The sequence below is a fragment of the Rhineura floridana genome, chromosome 9, assembly GCF_030035675.1.
Source record: "Rhineura floridana isolate rRhiFlo1 chromosome 9, rRhiFlo1.hap2, whole genome shotgun sequence".
NCBI lineage: Eukaryota > Metazoa > Chordata > Lepidosauria > Squamata > Rhineuridae > Rhineura > Rhineura floridana.
This window is the reverse complement of record NC_084488.1, coordinates 67,034,980-67,053,083: the sequence shown is the minus strand read 5'-3', so window position 1 is coordinate 67,053,083 and position 18,104 is coordinate 67,034,980. Positions and strand designations below refer to the sequence as shown.

Below are 18,104 nucleotides of genomic sequence, written 5' to 3'. Positions count from 1 at the left end.
CATGGTGTCACCCCCGCGTCTGTCCGTCTCACGGGCCTCTGGCCGCCTTGCTTTCCTGGGGGCGGCAAGAGGGAAGCCGTTCTCTCCCACCCCGGTGAGGAGGGCATGGGGTGGCCCCCGAACCAGGCTCCTTCCTCAAAGACCTCGGTCTGGAGGGAGGGGGCTGCACCCTCTCAATCCAGACCTTCCCTTGCAGGAGGCAACCTGACTGGGCTTGGCCTTGACGGGGCAGCTGGGAAGAGCCCTTGAGGTCTCCGGGTGCTTGCCGGGGGTGGGCCACTGGCGGGCCCCCGTCCTGCCTGCCCGGGCCACGCGAGCACATGGTGGCCGGGCCTGGCCCAGAGCTGAGCAGCCAATGGGCACCGTGCCCGACGTGATGTCAGAGCGGCACTAGAAAAGGCACAGAGCCTTGCGCTGGGCTAGGACTACAGCGGCTCCTGCCCAGATCATGGCTCCTCCCCCTCCTTCTCCCGGTCGCCTGGCCCTCCCCTCCTCCAGTGCTCTCGCTCGCTGGCTCGCACTCCCTCGTCCCCGTTCCTCGGTCCCCAGAGCAGCAGCAGCTGCCGCCGCGCCTGCTGCCTGGAGAGAAGCACTCTCAGGCCAGCCCTGCCGCACACCTGGCCCGTCGGCGCCCTGCCCCACGACAGGGCGGCTCTGGATGTCACCCCCCTCTTGGTGTCACCCGGGTGCGGTGCGCAGCCCCCACACCCACATAGTGACGCCGCTGCACACAGCCTCCCACAGTGAGGACATAGGTTTCCAGATGGAAGATGGTCACGATGAGGATTTGTTTGACGTGCCTTCCGCTTAGCTCGTTTGTCCCATTCGCCCTGTACTCATGCTTCTTCAAAGTCCACAGCACCTTTGATAATAGCTGACCTCCATTTGGGACATTCATGGGCCAAGACTTCCCAGTTGTCGATTTTCATGTTACATTTTTTTAGATTTGCTTTAAGAACATCTTTAAATCTCTTTTGCTGTCCACCAATGTTCCGTTTTCCATCCTTAAGTGGGGAGTAAAGTAGCTGCTTTGGAAGACGGTGATTAGGCATTCAAACAACATGGCCGGTCCAGCAAAGTTGATGTTGAAGGGTCATTGTTTCAACACTGGTAGTCTTTGCTTCTTCCAAAATGCTAACATTAGTCCATCTGTCTTCCCAAGTAATTTGCAGAATTTTCCAGAGGCAGCGTTGGTGGAATCTTTCAAGGAGCTGGGAATGGCATTTATAAATGGTCCATGTTTCACAGGCATACAGTAAGGTTAGTAGTACAATGGCTTTGTAAATAAGCATTTTGGTCTCCCTGCAAATATCCCGATCCTCGAACACTCTACGCTTCATTCAGGAGAATGCGGCACTCACAGAGCTCAGACGATGTTGAATTTCAGCATCGATTACAGCTTTTACAGAGAGATGGCTGCCGAGATAGGGGAAGTGATCAACATTCTCCAGCGTCACACCATTAAGCTGGATTGATGGTGCTACAGAGGGACTAGTTCGCACCTAGTGATGAAGCACTTTGGTTTTTTTAATATTAAGTGAAAACCCAAGATTCCATATGATTCTGTTAAGACATTTAGGATAGTTTGAAGATCATTCTCTGAATGTGCAGAGACATTATCATTGGCATATTGAAGTTCTACGACAGAGGTTGACTGTACCTTACTTTTTGCTTTCAGCCTACTGAGATTAAAAAGCTTTCCACCTGTTCGATATATGATTTCCACACCAGTAGGAAGGTTCCCCTCAATTAAGGTGTAGAATCATAGCAATGAAGATAGCAAATAAGGTAGGAGCAATGACGCATCCCTGGTTTACGCCTGATCTGACTCTAAATGGATCGCTCTGAAAGCCATTGTTGTCCAAAATTGTTGCTGTCATGTTGTCATGAAGGAGTCACAAAATATTCACAAGTTTATCAGGGCATCCAGTTTTCAGAAGGATGGTCCAGAGAGTGGTTCAATTCACAGTGTCAAAGGCCTTAGTCAGATCAATAAACACCATATATAAAGGTCGATACTGCTCCCGGCATTTTTCTTGAAGCTGTCGTGCAGTGAAGATCATGTCCACTGTCACCCTGGAAGGGTGGAAACCATTTTGAGATTCGGGGAGGACATTACCTGCGGTAGCAAGAATAGAGATACTTCGATAGTTCCCACAATCTGTTCTATCACCCTTCTTAAAAAGGGTGATAATTATGGCATCCCTAAAGTCTTCCAGGATCTCCCTCATTCCGATTTTTTTGATGAGCTTATGAAGTTGTTGTGTAAGTTCAGGCCCACCTTCTTTAAAGACTTCAGCAGGAATCCCATCAGGTCCACTAGCTTTGTTGTTCTTCATTTGATTGATGGCTTTACTGACTTCATCCAAATTAGGATGCAAGCTTGTCTCTAGTTTGTTGTGGAATCTGCGAGTAGACCTCATCAGCCACAATAGAGTTACGATTAAGGAGGTCATGGTAATGCTTTTTCCAGTGCAGTCCAATAGACTCTTAGTACTAATGCTCTGGTCCCATACTGGTTCTCCAATACTAGAAGCTGTCTTCTCTAAGGATGCAGCACTTGGGTTGGCCTGCTCTTTAACTTTTTTGAGCAGAAGCTGAAATCTTGACTTAACAATCAGTAGTCCCAGCTCCAAGAGGAGGGAGATGCTGGGTCTAAATTCAATGGGTTTAATTAGCAAGGCTGCTACAGATTGTTCACTGATAAAATTAAATCTTCTTCTTCTCCCTCCCCCCCCCATTTTTGTACTGCACCATCATGCAAGATACAGAGATAATTCTGCAACTCCCAACTTTTGAGCGGGTCACTGAGAAACATCCAATTTAGAATAAACACACATACAAAATATATTTTATTGGGATCCAAAGAACCATAGCAACTAGCAGCCTCTCATGACAAAGTACTTTGGAAATGATGGAAGACAGCAGGGAATGGCTATCTAAAGAAAACATTTAAAAAATACATGACTGGGCTACCACAAGCATGTATCAAGGTAGCTCTTTAGATCCCAGCCACTTTTCCCCTCTTAAAAAGCTTAAATGCACATAGTACAAAGCTTTCCAGTTTTGTACTATGTGCATATGCAACTTGGGACCAGGTTACTTAGCAGACTTTTTCTTCTGCTACAGACCAAGCTGACTTTTAAGGTCTTCTGAGGAGACCCTGCTCATTGTTCCACATCCAGCAGATTGTCACCTGGTGGCAAGGTGGAAGTAGGCCTTCTCAGTGATAGCACCCACCCTCTGGATTGCCCTCCCTTAGGTAGTCTGTGAGGCAGAGATTGTAACGACTTTTAAGTGCCTTTAAAAAACATACATGTTTACCAAGCCTTACTGGACTCTTGATTCTTTAATTTTCAAATTCTCTTTTAGACACTGCTTAGCTTTATTTGCAACATACGGTTTTGTTTTTGCCTTGTTTCATCCAGGAAAATTTTACTGAATGCTATTTTACATAGAGATTTAGAGCTTTTAATTATGTCAAGCAATGTACATTTTTATAAATAAATAAAACAAAATGGAAAGCACTATAGGCAAGACCTATAGACAGTAAATATTCCTTATCTGGAAATAACTGGCCTGATAAAATGTTTTAAGGAGTAAAGAGCACCTACCCGGATTTCCTGCAGATTGTGGAAGTTGTTTCCTACTCTGACAGAGATTTTACTTGGAGTGTAGCTTTCATCAGATTTATAATCTGCATAAATACACAATGTCTTCACTGTTGTTTTCCTTCTGGAAGCAAAAACAAAAAATGCCAAAACTAAAGCCTTGTAAGAATTAGCCAGTCAGATAGATGTTTACTTATTATGGAAGGTTCAACAACTTGAATGCTTGTTTTAGCTTGTGATTGTCTATCTTAATTTCATATTTTATTTTAAACATTACAAGCCACCTTGGGAACATCTTTTAATGGTGGGTTTAAAATGCCTAAGAAGCAAAAACCGATGGGGATAAATTCATTGCTTCATATTAGGAACAGTGTCCAATAGTTTATAATATACCTCTAAGAGGACACATTCAAGGGCCAGTTTTCCTATGCCTTCAGTATGGATATCGAAGCCAACTGGGGGAAAGCATCAAAATGGTCTTCCTTACTCCAGGAGACTATGGCTGCAATCCTAGCTCCACTAACTAAGAGTAAGCCCCAATGAATTCAAAAGGACTGACTTCTGTGTAGACATGATTAGAAACGTGCTGTAAGCCTATCAGCATCCAAGTTTATCACATATGATATGTATGAGTGTACAGAATTGAATATTTATGTCCACATGCTCAAGGGGAAAGGCTGTAGGTCAGTGGCAGAGCATCTGCCTTGTACGCAGGAGGTCCCAGGTTCAATCCTCGGCATCTCCAGGTAGGGCTGGGAGTGACTCCGTCTGAAACCCTGGAGAGCTGCTGTCAGTCAGTGTGGACAATGCTGAGCTAGATACACCATTGAGTCTGACTCAGTTCAAGGTCGCTTCCTGTGTTCCTAAGACCTTCAAACTCATAACTAATTACTCTGAGCTAAGATCAGAGATACAAGTATGTGGACAGCACTGTAACTAAGGAATTAAGAGCTTCCTTCGTTTTCCTGAGATTCAGCCTCTTAGCAAGCTTAATTCCCTTTGTTTACAACCAAGCGACTAATCACATACTTGTAATTTGCTAAGGCTGGAAAAAAACCATTCTGGATAACTAGCTTCCCTCAACTCTTTTTCATTCCAGGTAAGCATATAAACAATAAAATGGGTCTTCTCTTGCACATGCAGAGGTGGGTGGAGTTCACATTTAAGGCAATCTCACAGCAACCAGAGAATAACTAAAGCCATTGATAAAGAAAACCCATTAGATTCTGAGCTCACAGAAGCAAATTCAGAACCAGTAGCCCTGAAATAAATTCAGATTTCCCTAATCATGATATTTGATCCTTAGGTAGCAGCAAGTTTAAATAAGCTGCATGTCTACTGGATATTATACAGCCATGAGAGTGGCTATACACTATAGCTAGAGTGGATTTTTCGCATTCCACAATGTTAAATTGAAAATACCCCCATGCCATTTTGATCCTTCCCATAAGCTCATTTCAAAACAAAACCTTACAAAATATATAGTCCTGAACTCAGAAACACTTGCTGAACAACCCTCGAAATTTTCATAGTGATACACAAAACAGTCAGAGGGAATCAAGAGTTCAAAGTCTAAAAAGAGAGAAAAAAAACCCAGACCCCTTTTGGACTTTTTTCTGTCAGAGTTCTCATAATCTATTGAAGTTAATTAAAAATCAGCCATGTTCACTAAGTACCTGTAATCCTATTACTGACCTTCCCCATACTCTGACCTTCATCTTCTGCACTTTAAAAGCTAAAAAAATGCCTGGCTGAATTTTAATTAATTTAAGAAATTTTACACTGAACTGAATGTTAATGTCGGGCATGCTCAGTAAGAACCAACTGTCAGTGTTCTAAAAGCCACTCACAGCTGCTTGGCTAGGCTAATTAGGAGGCCACACCCATGCCAGACATTTATTTCACTTGAGACAGTCATGGCTTCCCCCACAGAATCCTGGGAAGTAGTTTGTGAAGGGTGTTGAGAGGAGACTCTTATTCCCGACAGAGCTCCTGTGGCCAGAGTGGTTTAACACTCAGCCACTCTGACTGAAGCTCTGTGAGAGGAACAGGGCGTCTCCTAGCAACTCTCAGCACCCTTCACTAATTATACTTTCTGTAGTGAAAGCGGGGAGCTCTTCCCCGTCTGCTCTCACTGTCCTAGGAGTCAATCCCCAGCCTTGGGCAATTGATCCCAGCAAATTCTGGTTTGCCAAGGTTGTGCACGTCAACACCAACCCTGCAAGGTAGTACTGCCACCACCCTTCAACTGGTTAGCTACTCTGGGGCGAAGGGAACCCCAGAGCCCACTTAAACAACACCTGAGCCTCTCAGGACCAGAGTCTAGATACACTCTTGGTCCCTTCTGAAGTATTAGGTAAAAACGTTTCTCTGTTACACGGTAGTTGTGTTCAAATGACAAGGACTGAATTTAGGAACTGACCCCTTTCTCTGGAATAAACACACGTTGGTTTAAAGTAATTAAAGTTTATTAAAAACAAAATAAGAAAAGCATAAAAAAGGTTACAAAAAGCAAAAAGGTACACATAAATAATTTGTAGCAGCAAATTGAATCCTAAAACTATACACCCAAACGGGTAAAGTATTTAATAGAAAAGATAAAGGAAAGTTTCTTGGCACAAATCAAAATAACAAAGCTGTTTGCCTAGCTATACTTACAAGAGCATAGGATCTCTCACTGAATAGCCTTCTTCCCCTCAGGGAATTGCAAGTCAAGATGTAAACGGAGCCACAACAGAACATCACCATAGGCAAGGTGGTGCTCCGAAGTGGGACACCAACCCAGAGTTCTGAGCCTCTTCTTATGGAGGAAAATTCCCTCCAAGCCGGAGACAATTAACCAATTAACATTTTCATCAAAGGGATGAAAAAACGATGTTCCCACAGCACCTGGCGCCTCCTCTTGGTTTCCCATAACAAAGCAACGAGTTTTACGGCCTTGACGGAACCAGGCCCCTTCCACTGATAAGAAGGTGCAAAATTACTGTAAGCTGGTACAGCTGTGTTAAAAAAATTACCAAGTCACAGTGATGAAAAGACATCAAAGATTTAACTGCTTGCTAGCAAGCTAACAAGGAAGATGTCAAGGGGAAGAATTCCCCATAAGGCTTTGGGAGTTAGCCATTCTAACTGCAGGCCAGGGCAAGGCTGGCAAGCTGGCATGACACTTTCCAGGATTCTTTAGGAGAAGCCATGACTGTGTAAAGTGAAATAAAGGTCTGGTGTGGATGTGGCCAGGGACAGTTTTGGTTTAAATCTGGGTGGGAGGCTACATGTGCCTGCTGTAAAATAAAAAGATGGGGGGAAAGCTGAAAACCAATGATACTGTTCACATTGTTTTCCTTTTGGAAAGGAAAGAGGCTTCCCCTCTGGCCAGTGCCCACCCACCCAATCTCCTCCCCTCCCCCTCCTCTCCATGCCCCTCCCCCAGGTCAGTTTCACCTATCCTAAACATGATTGCACAGAAATAAATCCCACTGAATTCAAAAAGTAAGCAAATGATCAAACCGACCCTCCCTTCTCCTCCCTCCCATCCCCTTCCTCTTGCCCCCTTGCCCCTCCCTCTCCCTCACCATCCCCTTCTTCCCCCTCCCCTCCCCCTCCTTATGGTCAGTTTTACCTGTCTTAAGCATGATTGCACAGCAGTAAATCCCATTGAACTCAATAAGCATGCAAATGATCAAGCCTGCCCTCCCCTCCTCCTTCTATCATCTCCCTTTTGCCCCTTCCTTTGCACCTCCCCTTTCAATACCCTCCTTCCACCCTCGTTTCACCTCCCTTTCTCCTTTCCTCTCCAATCCCCCTACTCCTCCCGCATGGTCAGTTTTACCTATCGTAACCATGATTGCATGGGAGTAAATCCCATTGAACTCAATAAGCATGCAAATGATCAGACTTGCCCTTCTCCTCCTTCCCCTCTCCTTTCCCTTCCTCCTTCTCTCCCCTCTTTCTCCTCCCATGCCTACTCCAGCCTTCCCTCCCCCCCGTCAGTTTTACCTATCCTAAGCATGACTGCACAGGAGTAAATCCCACTGAACTCAATAAATATGCAAATGATCAAACCTGCCCTTCTCCTTCCCTCCCCCTCCTGCCTGTTCCCATCGCCTTCCTCCCCTGTCCTTCTTCCCCTCCTCCCCATCCCTTGTGGTCAGTTTCACCTATCCTAAGCATGATTGCAGGGAAGTATACCCCACTGAACTCAATAAGCATGCAAATGATCAATCCGTTCTCAGCAAACTTGCACAGGATCCCATTTCTTACCTCCCAGATTAAAAACCAGAGAACTTCACTAACAGGCAAAAAACCTTGCGCTTTAAGAACATACCTATAGCCCACAGATATTTCTATCAAACTTTAAAAAGCAGGGAAATTGGGCAGCTATAGTGAATGCACCAGGGGAGCAGGAGACCTGACCTCCTCTCTCAGATATTGGACTGTCCTACAAATTTCTCAATATGCAAACACAATTTGGCTTGGTCTTTCACAGTCCAATCCACTTCCTCTGGAGCTTGGAAGAATTTGGGGACATGTGCCTCTGAGCATATGATGAGTGGTGGCAACACCTGCAATCAGCCCAAATAATAGAAACATGACATGTGCTGTGCTGATCTATTTTTAGCAGAGAGGAAGCAACTATATTAAGATACAGTTGATATAGTTCAGATAGTCACTTTAAATATGTTTGATTTACTTTGTAATTTTAGTGACGTTTCCTATAGTACAGTAAATCATTTTCTTTTGCTTCTATTTCTGTGAGGCACAGCAACACTTCGCAAAATATATACTAAAAAACTCCAAAAACTATTGTGGAATAATAGCACTGCAGAATAATATTCTGCAGAATAGTCTCCAGTGAACATCAGGAGTGTCTCAGTTTGCACAAAATAAAACAGTGGGAAGTGAAATATATTCTTAGCAAAATTCTAGGTGTGTTCTATGTTTTTAACTGACCCTACCTACCTTTCCTTAAATGAAGTGGTTTAAACATAGCAGGCTGAAAATATGCATCTTGGGTAGGGCAAGTTTGTTTTTTCCAACAGCTAGAGTCATTGCTTAAGTAGCAACATATTTTAATCAGTCTGATTTTACATCAAACTTCAGATTCAACTGTTAATGCACCCAGCTGTTAATGCACCGCCCTGGGCTCCTGATGGGAGGAAGGATGGGACATACATCAAATAATAAATAAATAATAGAAATAGAACATAACCTCCAATTTAAAACACAAAAGGCTGTCTTCACCACCATATGACATTGATCCATAAAAAGGCTTTGAAATTAATAAAAATAAATTTGATACAGGTTTCTAGGATGAATAATGAGGGAAATAAAATTTTCTAGATTAGATTCTCTGTAGAAACAATAGTAACGCAGGAAAGAAGTAAAAAGAACACCAAGAAACATACAAAAATGTCATTCTCCATCTTTGGAGTTGGCAGGTGTTGCCACCACTCACCATATGGTCAGAGGCACGTTACCAAATTCTTCCAAGTTACACAGGAAGAGGATCGGACTGTGAAAGACCAACCCAAATTTTGTTTGCATTTTGAGAAATTTGTAGAGCAGTACAACATCTCAGAGAGGAGGTCAGGTCTCCTGCTCCCCTGGTGCATTCACTATAGCTGTCCAATTTCCCTGCTTGCTAAAGTTTGATAGAAATATCTGTGGGCTATAGGTATGTTCTTAAACCGCAACCTTTTTTGCCTATTAGTGAATAACATTATGAAACCAAGGTACAACAGACTTAGTTTCAAAATTATAACTTCTGGCCAGTTAGTACTATAAACAATGTTTCAGCAAAACATTTCAAAAAACACACAAAAAGAACACCCAGTTTAACTGGTTTGGAGCTATGATGTAGAAAACAGAATAATGCAATCCTTCTGCAGCCTCTGTCTCCTGTCTTCTTCCAGTGTGTTATTCAAGTGCAATAATGACGGCTGCATAAAAGCTGATATATAATATTCAATACCTGAACTGGATGTTCACCAAATGAGGTTGTGATCCATCAGACTGCCAGTATGTTTCTAGATTATCATCACGTAACTGGTCCACACCAAATCCTAGTGTGAAAAAAGGCACATGTAGGCTTTAGCACTGTATTCCTATTCTGCAGATAACATAAACATCAGAGTAATGTTATCTATACTGGGATCTGGAGGCCCTATTATGGTTCTCCACTTGGAAACATAGTAATAATAAACCACCAGTGTTATCTGGTTACAACCAGTGTTACCAGTGTGGCGTAGTGGTTAAGGTGCTGGACTACGACCTGGGAGACCAGGGTTCGATTCCCCACACAGCCATGAAGCTCACTGGGTGACCTTGGGCCAGTCACTGCCTCTCAGCCTCAGAGGGAGGCAATGGTAAACCCCCTCTGAATATCGCTTACCATGAAAACCCTATTCATAGGGTCACCATAAGTTGGAATCGACTTCAAGGCAGTACGTTTACATTTTTAGTGTTATCTAGAAAACTCCACTAGCAATACTGGACAATTCATACTTTTCTAAATTCCTGGATTTTTTTTTTAACAAAAGGTCGTATAATATACAGAGGCAGACACACATTACATAAATTTGCTACGAGTATCTAATATATATAACACAGAAAATCATTCTCTGTCAAAGTTGCACATGGGCATTTCACTAAGTATGTGCATGGCTTATATGTGCATATTATAGTTGTGCAGTTTACCTGGTTTACAAGATGAAAGTGACCAAACAGCTTGTGATCCTATTTCTCGAACAGTTCCAGTCCTTTCCAATTGCTTTGGATCTGCACCGGGGGGTGTCTTGTTAGCAGTGGTCATTTTTCACTAGCAAAAGAAGTTACAAATATGTTAAAACCCACAGGTTGCCAGAGCTTGCCCCCTCTTGCCCCTATGGGTGGCTAAAGCTCCCCCTTTTGTAAGCGTCACGCTTAGAAAATATATATATACAGGAAGAAATTAAATGGGTTCATGACAATGGGGAAAATAATATTATTTTGAGAGAATCTGCCACAAACATAGCAACTTTATGGAAGTTGGAGAAGGACCATAACTCATTGGTAGAGCATCTGCTTTGCATGCAGGTCCCAGGTTCAGTAGTTGGTATCTCCATGTAGGGCTGGGAGAGACTCCCTGCCCAAACCCCTGGAGAGCTGCTGCCAGTCAGTGTAGACAATACTGAGCTAGACGGACCAATGGTCTGACTCAGTATAAGGCAGCTTCCCCTATTCCTAACTTTTGGTTGTGTTCTAGACAGCCTCTTTGGCACATGAAAGCAGCATATATGAAACCAATCAATTAAAAATGTCTGTGCTTGATGCTACCACAACAGATACAGCTTTCTTTACTTTGCTTAGATCGGGGTTCCCAAATGATGGTCCATGGACCACCAGTGGCCCATGAGCTTCTTTCAGGAGGTTCACGGCGGTCTATAGATTTGTGGTTGAAGATGGTAGATGGCACATCCATCACATGATATATTCACATTGGTTTTAAATTGTAGTTTATTGCTTCTTTTATTTCTTATACTGTATTTTATTGTATTGCAGTGAAATTCAAATTGCAGTAAAATAAATACAACAAATAAGCAATAAAAGAATAGACGCAATTAAAAATCAGACAGCATGTAGCGCAGTGCATTACAAGTGCCACAACAGGCAGAAAAACCATTCAGTGGTCCGCCAAGACCCTCAGCAATTTTCAAGTGGCCAGGGAGGAGAATTTGGGGAATCACTGACTTAGATTCATACAGCTTTTTATTTAAGTGCTCACTTGATAGCCGTAGGCACTAGGAACTGCAAGCAGGCAAGTGAGTGGGCTTGTGGAGGAGGCATGGAGTATGCCATCCCTCCTCTGTGCCCAGCACAGAAAACAAGACAGCAACTGAAGGAGAGAAGCCTGTCCTCAATACTCATCATAAAAATGTACTAGGCTGCTGGAGGAGGGAGAGCTTTTCATCCCTCCTCTGCCAGGCCTCAAAAGGCCAGTGAGAGCTTATTGGCAAGGATGACATATCAACTATACAATGCTAACAACTGTAAAACAATACATTAAGAGGAGGTTACCTTTTTTCCTATTTCTTCATTATTTCCTTTTGTTGGCCTATTCATTGAGTATAATAGATTTATACTAAGAATAGCTAAAGCAGATATTTTTTGTGGAGAGAGAGGGGGGGATGTTCAGGCACTTCTACTGCACAACAAAATGCAGGAGACAAAAAGGGAATGTAGCTAGTCATTCTTACAATGCAATCCTACACACACTTACTAGGGGAAAGCCTCACCCCCAAACACAGCTAGATAGGATTTACTTCTGAATTAAACACAGGATTTCACTGTTCATGTTTTAACTTTAAAAATATTGTTCAGCTGTAGCATCACCAGTTTGTTGTAGAAACCTAAAATACTGAATAGAGTGCTACAGCATTTAAGATCACAACCCTCACCACTCTTATTCCTCTAACATTTTTATGGGAAAAGTCTAGGGATGTGTCAGATCGAGTGGGTTTCAGACTATGAATGATCTAGTTCAGGCTAACCCATGGCCCTCCAGATGCTGTTGAACTATAACTCCTATCATCCCTGATCACTGGCCATGATGGCTAGGGGCTAACATGAGTTAAGAGACCAACAACATCTGCAAGGCCAGACTTAGTCAATCCTGGTAGATAAACATTAGGGCTGCAATCCTATAGATACTTACCTAGGAGTAAATTGAAGTCAGTGGAACTTCACTTCTGAATAAACATGTAATCGGATGAGGCAAGAAGATATTCTATGAATGCTGTATAGAAAATTAGACATGTTAAGATATTTGGGGTGATGGCCACAAAATCTGTGCACAATATTATGTTATATTTTACCTACTGGAGAAATGACTTTGAAAGAATATTGTATTTGCATTTTCCATTTCAGAAGCCAATGTATAGTAGACAGTTAGGACTTTGACCAGGAAGGCCTAGGTTCAAATTTTCACTCAATATGAAACTTAACTGTGTGACCTCATGCCGTCAGTATCTCTCCACCCTACCAGCTTGTTATGAGGATAAAGTGAGCAAGCACCACAGATGTCCTAAACATGAACTCCTTGAAATATAAATAAAAGTAATAATTTATTTGCTTTATTCCTCCCATTTATTTTGTGTTGTGAATTAATCACAGATTGATTTATCTGAAATGTATTCAATAAATATATCCAAATGTATCCAAGAAATGTATCCAAATATATCCAAAAAAAACAATATATATTTAACCTGTAATTAAAAGAGCTGTTCACATATCAGACACTAGAAGGCAGTCTTTGTTGAACAAAATATCCACAAACTACACTATCTTTATTTTTTTATCCATCTGTTTAGTATAAGCAATAAAAGAATAGAACTGTTCTTCAGAGAGTTAGTCACAATAAAAACATAAAGAGCCAATGGCAGGGACGAATTATAAAATAATTGCACAATGGGAAAATTCAAGGAGACCTTTGAGTTGTATTAGTTACAGCTACTGGAATAGTTTCAAATTTATTAATAGTAAGGACAATTTCCAATGTGTCAGATCTGGTTTCCAAACTGTTTTCGCATTCTTCAAAATGTCAAGAATTTGCGGTTTACAACCATGTACTAATTGCCTTTTAGGCAGCAGTTTTCCATGTTAATATTATGTACCTTCACTGGTGGAAAACAGAATCTTCATGCAACACAAATGAAAAATGTCAGGACAAATGTTCAGAAAGTCAAACATCATGACACACTTGTTATTTCTGTGAGACAAACAATAAAGAATATGATGGTCCCAATTACTATCGCATTTAATAAAAGACCAGTATTTGTAACTTCTGATGTTTAGATAATCTAATCCATCCCTGCAACTAAGCTCACTAGCCTACACATTTGGTTTTTTTACTAACCTGCTGTGGACTGACAAAGGAAGTATAGAAAGCTCCATTCCTCCTGTAGAAACCCACTGCACTTCTAGAGGAAAGGGCTTCCTTCCTTTGCCGATCCACTTGGTTCTGTGCTGGATGAAGACAAGGGACAGATTATTCCATCTTTTCTCCGCCAGGCTGTTCATTTGCCTACATGCAATTCCTTGTTGTCTGTATGTTTCCGTGGCCTGCACCTGTTCCCACCCCAAATCAATTTTTTGGTGGCCCCTGAAGACCTCCTGTGGCTCTTTCAAAAGAAGTTCAAAGAAGCTTCCTGGAAGTCGCACAAAAGTAGCTCTGTGCACTGTGCACCAAAGCAAATGCTGGTTCCTTATTGAGAGCATTCTAGCAGTATTTGTCAATTCTGTTTGGCAACACTTCTGTAGCTTTGCTGCCATCTGTCAGAAAGAGAAGGTATCTTCCTCCCTATCTCAGCAATGTGATGGGCAGCAGGGTGGGGTGGGGTGGGGTGGGATACTTCTGAGAGCAAAAGACAGTGGTTCCCCAAACTATGAAGAGAAAGAGAGCATTGCGTGTGTGCATGTTTGAGAGAGAATGTTGTGTACCTGCACACATATATCTGTGGATGTATGAGCGAGTGCTGTGTATCTCCACATGTGGTGAGTGTTAATGCAGGTTTGTGTGCCGCTTTACATGTGTACCTATCAAATACTGTTATTGCTGAAGCATGTACAAGAAAGTAAAAAAAATGGTTGCCTAAAAAAAGAGGCAAGCAATTGTAAGACAAGTCATTACAATACTACAGGAGAGTCAGGCAGATACAGATGGATTCTGATGTTTTCTTATTAATTTTGATTAATGAGTGACTTGTGGCTCATCTACACTACAAATGTAAACTAGTTTGAAACTGGTTTGATTTTTCTAGACCTCCCCACAAGAACTTTGAGAATTGTAATTTACCAGTAGACCACGGTATTCCGATCTCTATGTATGCATGTGAAAATTGGACAGTGAAAAAAGCTGATAAGAGAAAAATCAACTCATTTGAAATGTGGTGTTGGAGAAGAGCTTTGTGCATACCATGGACTGCGAAAAAGACAAATAATTGGGTGTTAGAACAAATTAAACCAGAACTATCAATAGAAGCTAAAATGATGAAACTGAGGTTATCATACATATAATGAGAAGACATGATTCACTAGAAAAGACAATAATGCTGGGAAAAACAGAAGGGAGTAGAAAAAGAGGAAGGCCAAACAAGAGATGGATTGATTCCATAAAAGAAGCCACAGACCTGAACTTACAAGATCTGAACAGGGTGGTTCATGACAGATGCTGTTGGAGACCGCCGATTCATAGGGTCGCCATAAGTCATAGTCGACTTGAAGGCTCATAACAACAACAACAATTTATCAGTACCTTTATGGGACTACAGCTCTTGTTATTCATTTGCTGAAAGCTATTATACTTAGCTGAAATTTTGAGCGTAGATATGGTCCAAAGAAGCCAAGCTGACATCGTAATCAGGCATAATAACTAGAATAAGATCTCAAATAACAACAAATCCTAATGGGCTGTACTCAGGACTAAGAATGCAAAAATCCTACTGTGTTGGCTAAAAAACTGAGTCTGGTGTAATGCTCAAATTGAGCATTTGAGCTACTGAAAAAGGCAAGAAGCAGGTAACTCCTCCTAGGTTTGTTGCTTTTGCCGGATCTGAGTGCTGCCTTCTCTGCTTCCCCAGCCTTCTTGGGCTGAGCCACAGCCAAGATAGGGGCCAAGCTGCCGCCACCATCCCTTCCTCCTCCTGTTCCCTCAGTTACTCCTAACCTAGCTGGATCCCATCAATAGTGGATGCTAGAGAAGACCCAATGGCTAGCTAGGCAATGAAGAGGCCTATAGAACAACAGTGTCAGATTGAACTCAGGCTGCCTAAGACTCTACCACAGTGGGCCACTAATAGGTTAGGCATCTCTTGATAAGATCCATAATCTCACATTCCAGTCAGGGTGCTTCTTGGGTTTAGAAAAGCAGTCTTCTGGCTCCTTCCCATTTCAGTAGCATTGCTACCTTACCAGACTTTTACAAGCCTACCAAGCTGTTTCTTGCTATTAGTGCAGATGTAGAAGATGTCACAGCATAAGCTGTACATGGTCTATAAGAGTTCCATCTCACTCATCAAGCACCATGTCCATGCAGTTACTGGCCTGGAGTGTTTGCACCTAGTGTTGGGTCAGAGGGACAGATTGGGAATCTTGTTGGTGTACCGCCCACCTTGCTGCCCAACGGCTTCCCTAACTGAGCTGACGGAAGTGGTCTCGGAGGTGCTGTTGAGATCCCCCAGACTACTGGTACTGGGGGATCTCAACACCCACGCTGAGGCTACTTTATCCGGGGCAGCTCAGGACTTCATGGCTTCCATGACAACCATGGGGCTGTCCCAATATGTCAGCGGCCCAACACATGTGTCGGGGCATACTCTAGATCTCGTCTTTGCAACTGGACATGGGGATGGTGATCTGGATGTGGGGAGTTTAACATCTCTCCCATTGTCATGGACAGATCACCGCTTGCTGAAGTTTAGACTTACAGTGGCTTTTCCCCTCTGCAAGGGTGGGGGACCTATTAAAATGGTCCGCCCCCGGAGACTAATGAATCCTGAAGGTTTTCAAAGGGCTCTGGGGGATTTTCCGGCTGATAAGACTGGCACTCCTGTCGAAGCCCTGGTTGAACTGTGGAATGCGGAGATGACTCGGGCTGTTGATACGATCGCTCCTGCGCGCCCTCTCCTGTGTAGAGCTCATACAGCTCTGTGGTATACCCCTGAGCTGAGAGCGATGAAACAAGATAGGAGACGGCTTGAGCGGAAGTCGAGATGAACTCCCGATGGATGCAACCATGCGCTGGTAAGTGTTTCCACTAAGCAGTATTTAGAAGCGGTGAGGGTGGCGAAAAAACAATATTTCGCTGCCACTATTAGGTCATCTCTTTCCCGCCCAGTGGAGTTGTTCAGAGTTGTCCGAGGGTTACTCTATACTAGCCCTCAGGACATGGTAGGGTCATCGATGATCCGCTGCAATGAGTTCACTGGACACTTCCAGAATAAGATCTTATGCATCCGCCGGGACTTAGACTCCCAGTTTATAGCAGATGATTCGAATGAGGCGTCCAGAGCGCAGTCTTGTCATGTTTTATTGGATGAGTTTCAGTTGGTTCAGCTCGAGGACGTGGACAAGGTGCTTGGACAGGTACGTGCAACCACATCGATACTAGATCCTTGCCCCTCTTGGCTAATAAAAGCTAGCAGGGATGGAACATCTGGCTGGGCCAGGGAAGTGATAAATGCCTCTTTACAAGAGGGAGTGGTCCCTGGTTGTCTGAAGGAGGCGGCAGTAAGACCACTCCTGAAAAAAACTTCCTTGGACCCGGAAAATTTCAACTGCTGCAGACCAGTAGCAAATGTTCCATTCCTGGGCAAGATCTTGGAACGAGTGGTTGCTGGCCAGCTCCAGGCGCTATTGGATGAAACTGATTATCTAGATCCGTTTCAATTGGGGTTTAGGCCCGGTTTTGGCACTGAGACAGCCTTGGTCGCCCTGTATGATGACCTATGTTGGGAGAGGGACGGAGGGAGTGTAACTCTGTTGATCCTCCTTGATCTCTCGGCGGCTTTTGATACCATCGACCATGGTATCCTTCTGGAGAGGCTTGGGGAGTTGGGAGTTGGGGGTACTGTTTGGCAGTGGTTCTGCTCCTGCTTAGCGGGTCGTCTCCAGAGGGTTGTGCTTGGGGAACATTGCTCGACACCGTGGGCTCTGCAATGTGGAGTCCCGCAGGGTTCGGTTCTGTCTCCCATGCTTTTCAACATCTATATGAAGCCGTTGAGTGCGGTCATCAGGAGCTATGGAGTGCGTTGCCACCAGTACGCTGATGACACACAGCTCTATTTCTCCTTTTCATCCTCTTCAGGTGAGGCTGTCAATGTGCTGAACCGTTGCCTGGCTGCGATAATGGACTGGATGAGAGCTGACAAACTGAAGCTCAATCCAGACAAGACTGAGATGCTGCTGGTGAACGGCTTCCCTGATCGGATGGTGGATATACACCCTGTCCTGGATGGGGTTACACTCCCCCTAAAGGACCGGGTTCATCGTCTGGGAGTCTTTTTAGATCCTTCCCTGTCACTTGAGGCCCAAGTGGCATCGGTGGCACGGAATGCTACATCCCTATCTGAGCAGGGAGGACCTAACATCAGTCGTACATGCTCTGGTAACCTCGCAACTGGATTACTGCAATGCGCTCTACGTAGGGCTGCCTTTGAAGACAGTTCGGAAGCTACAGCTTGTCCAAAATGCGGCGGCCAGATTAATAACGGGGACCAGGCGGTCGGAACACATAACAACTGTTCTGGCTCGCTTGCACTAGCTGCCAATATGCTTCCGGGCTAGATTCAAAGTGTTGGTTCTAACCTATAAAGCCTTATACGGCGCGGAACCACAATACTTGTCGTAACGCCTCTCCCGATATGAACCTGCCCGTACACTATGCTCTACATCGAAGGCCCTCCTCCGAGTTCCGTCTCATAGGGAGGCTCGGAGGGCGGTGACAAGATCTAGGGCCTT

General features: G+C 43.7%; 1 protein-coding gene across 2 annotated transcripts in view; it reads right to left on the bottom strand.

The window, feature by feature from the left end:
- Positions 1-18,104, bottom strand: part of ANAPC10 (anaphase promoting complex subunit 10) — a 52,854-nt gene that overhangs the window by 33,199 nt on the left and 1,551 nt on the right. For both annotated transcript variants that reach the window (XM_061584800.1, XM_061584801.1), the window contains exons 3-6: positions 12,304-12,384; positions 10,308-10,428; positions 9,583-9,673; positions 3,615-3,735 (exon numbers count right to left, since the gene is read on the bottom strand). In XM_061584800.1, coding sequence (XP_061440784.1) covers positions 3,615-3,735; positions 9,583-9,673; positions 10,308-10,422 — 327 coding nt within the window. In that variant the 5' untranslated portion in view covers positions 10,423-10,428; positions 12,304-12,384. The remainder of the gene's footprint in view (positions 1-3,614; positions 3,736-9,582; positions 9,674-10,307; positions 10,429-12,303; positions 12,385-18,104) is intronic.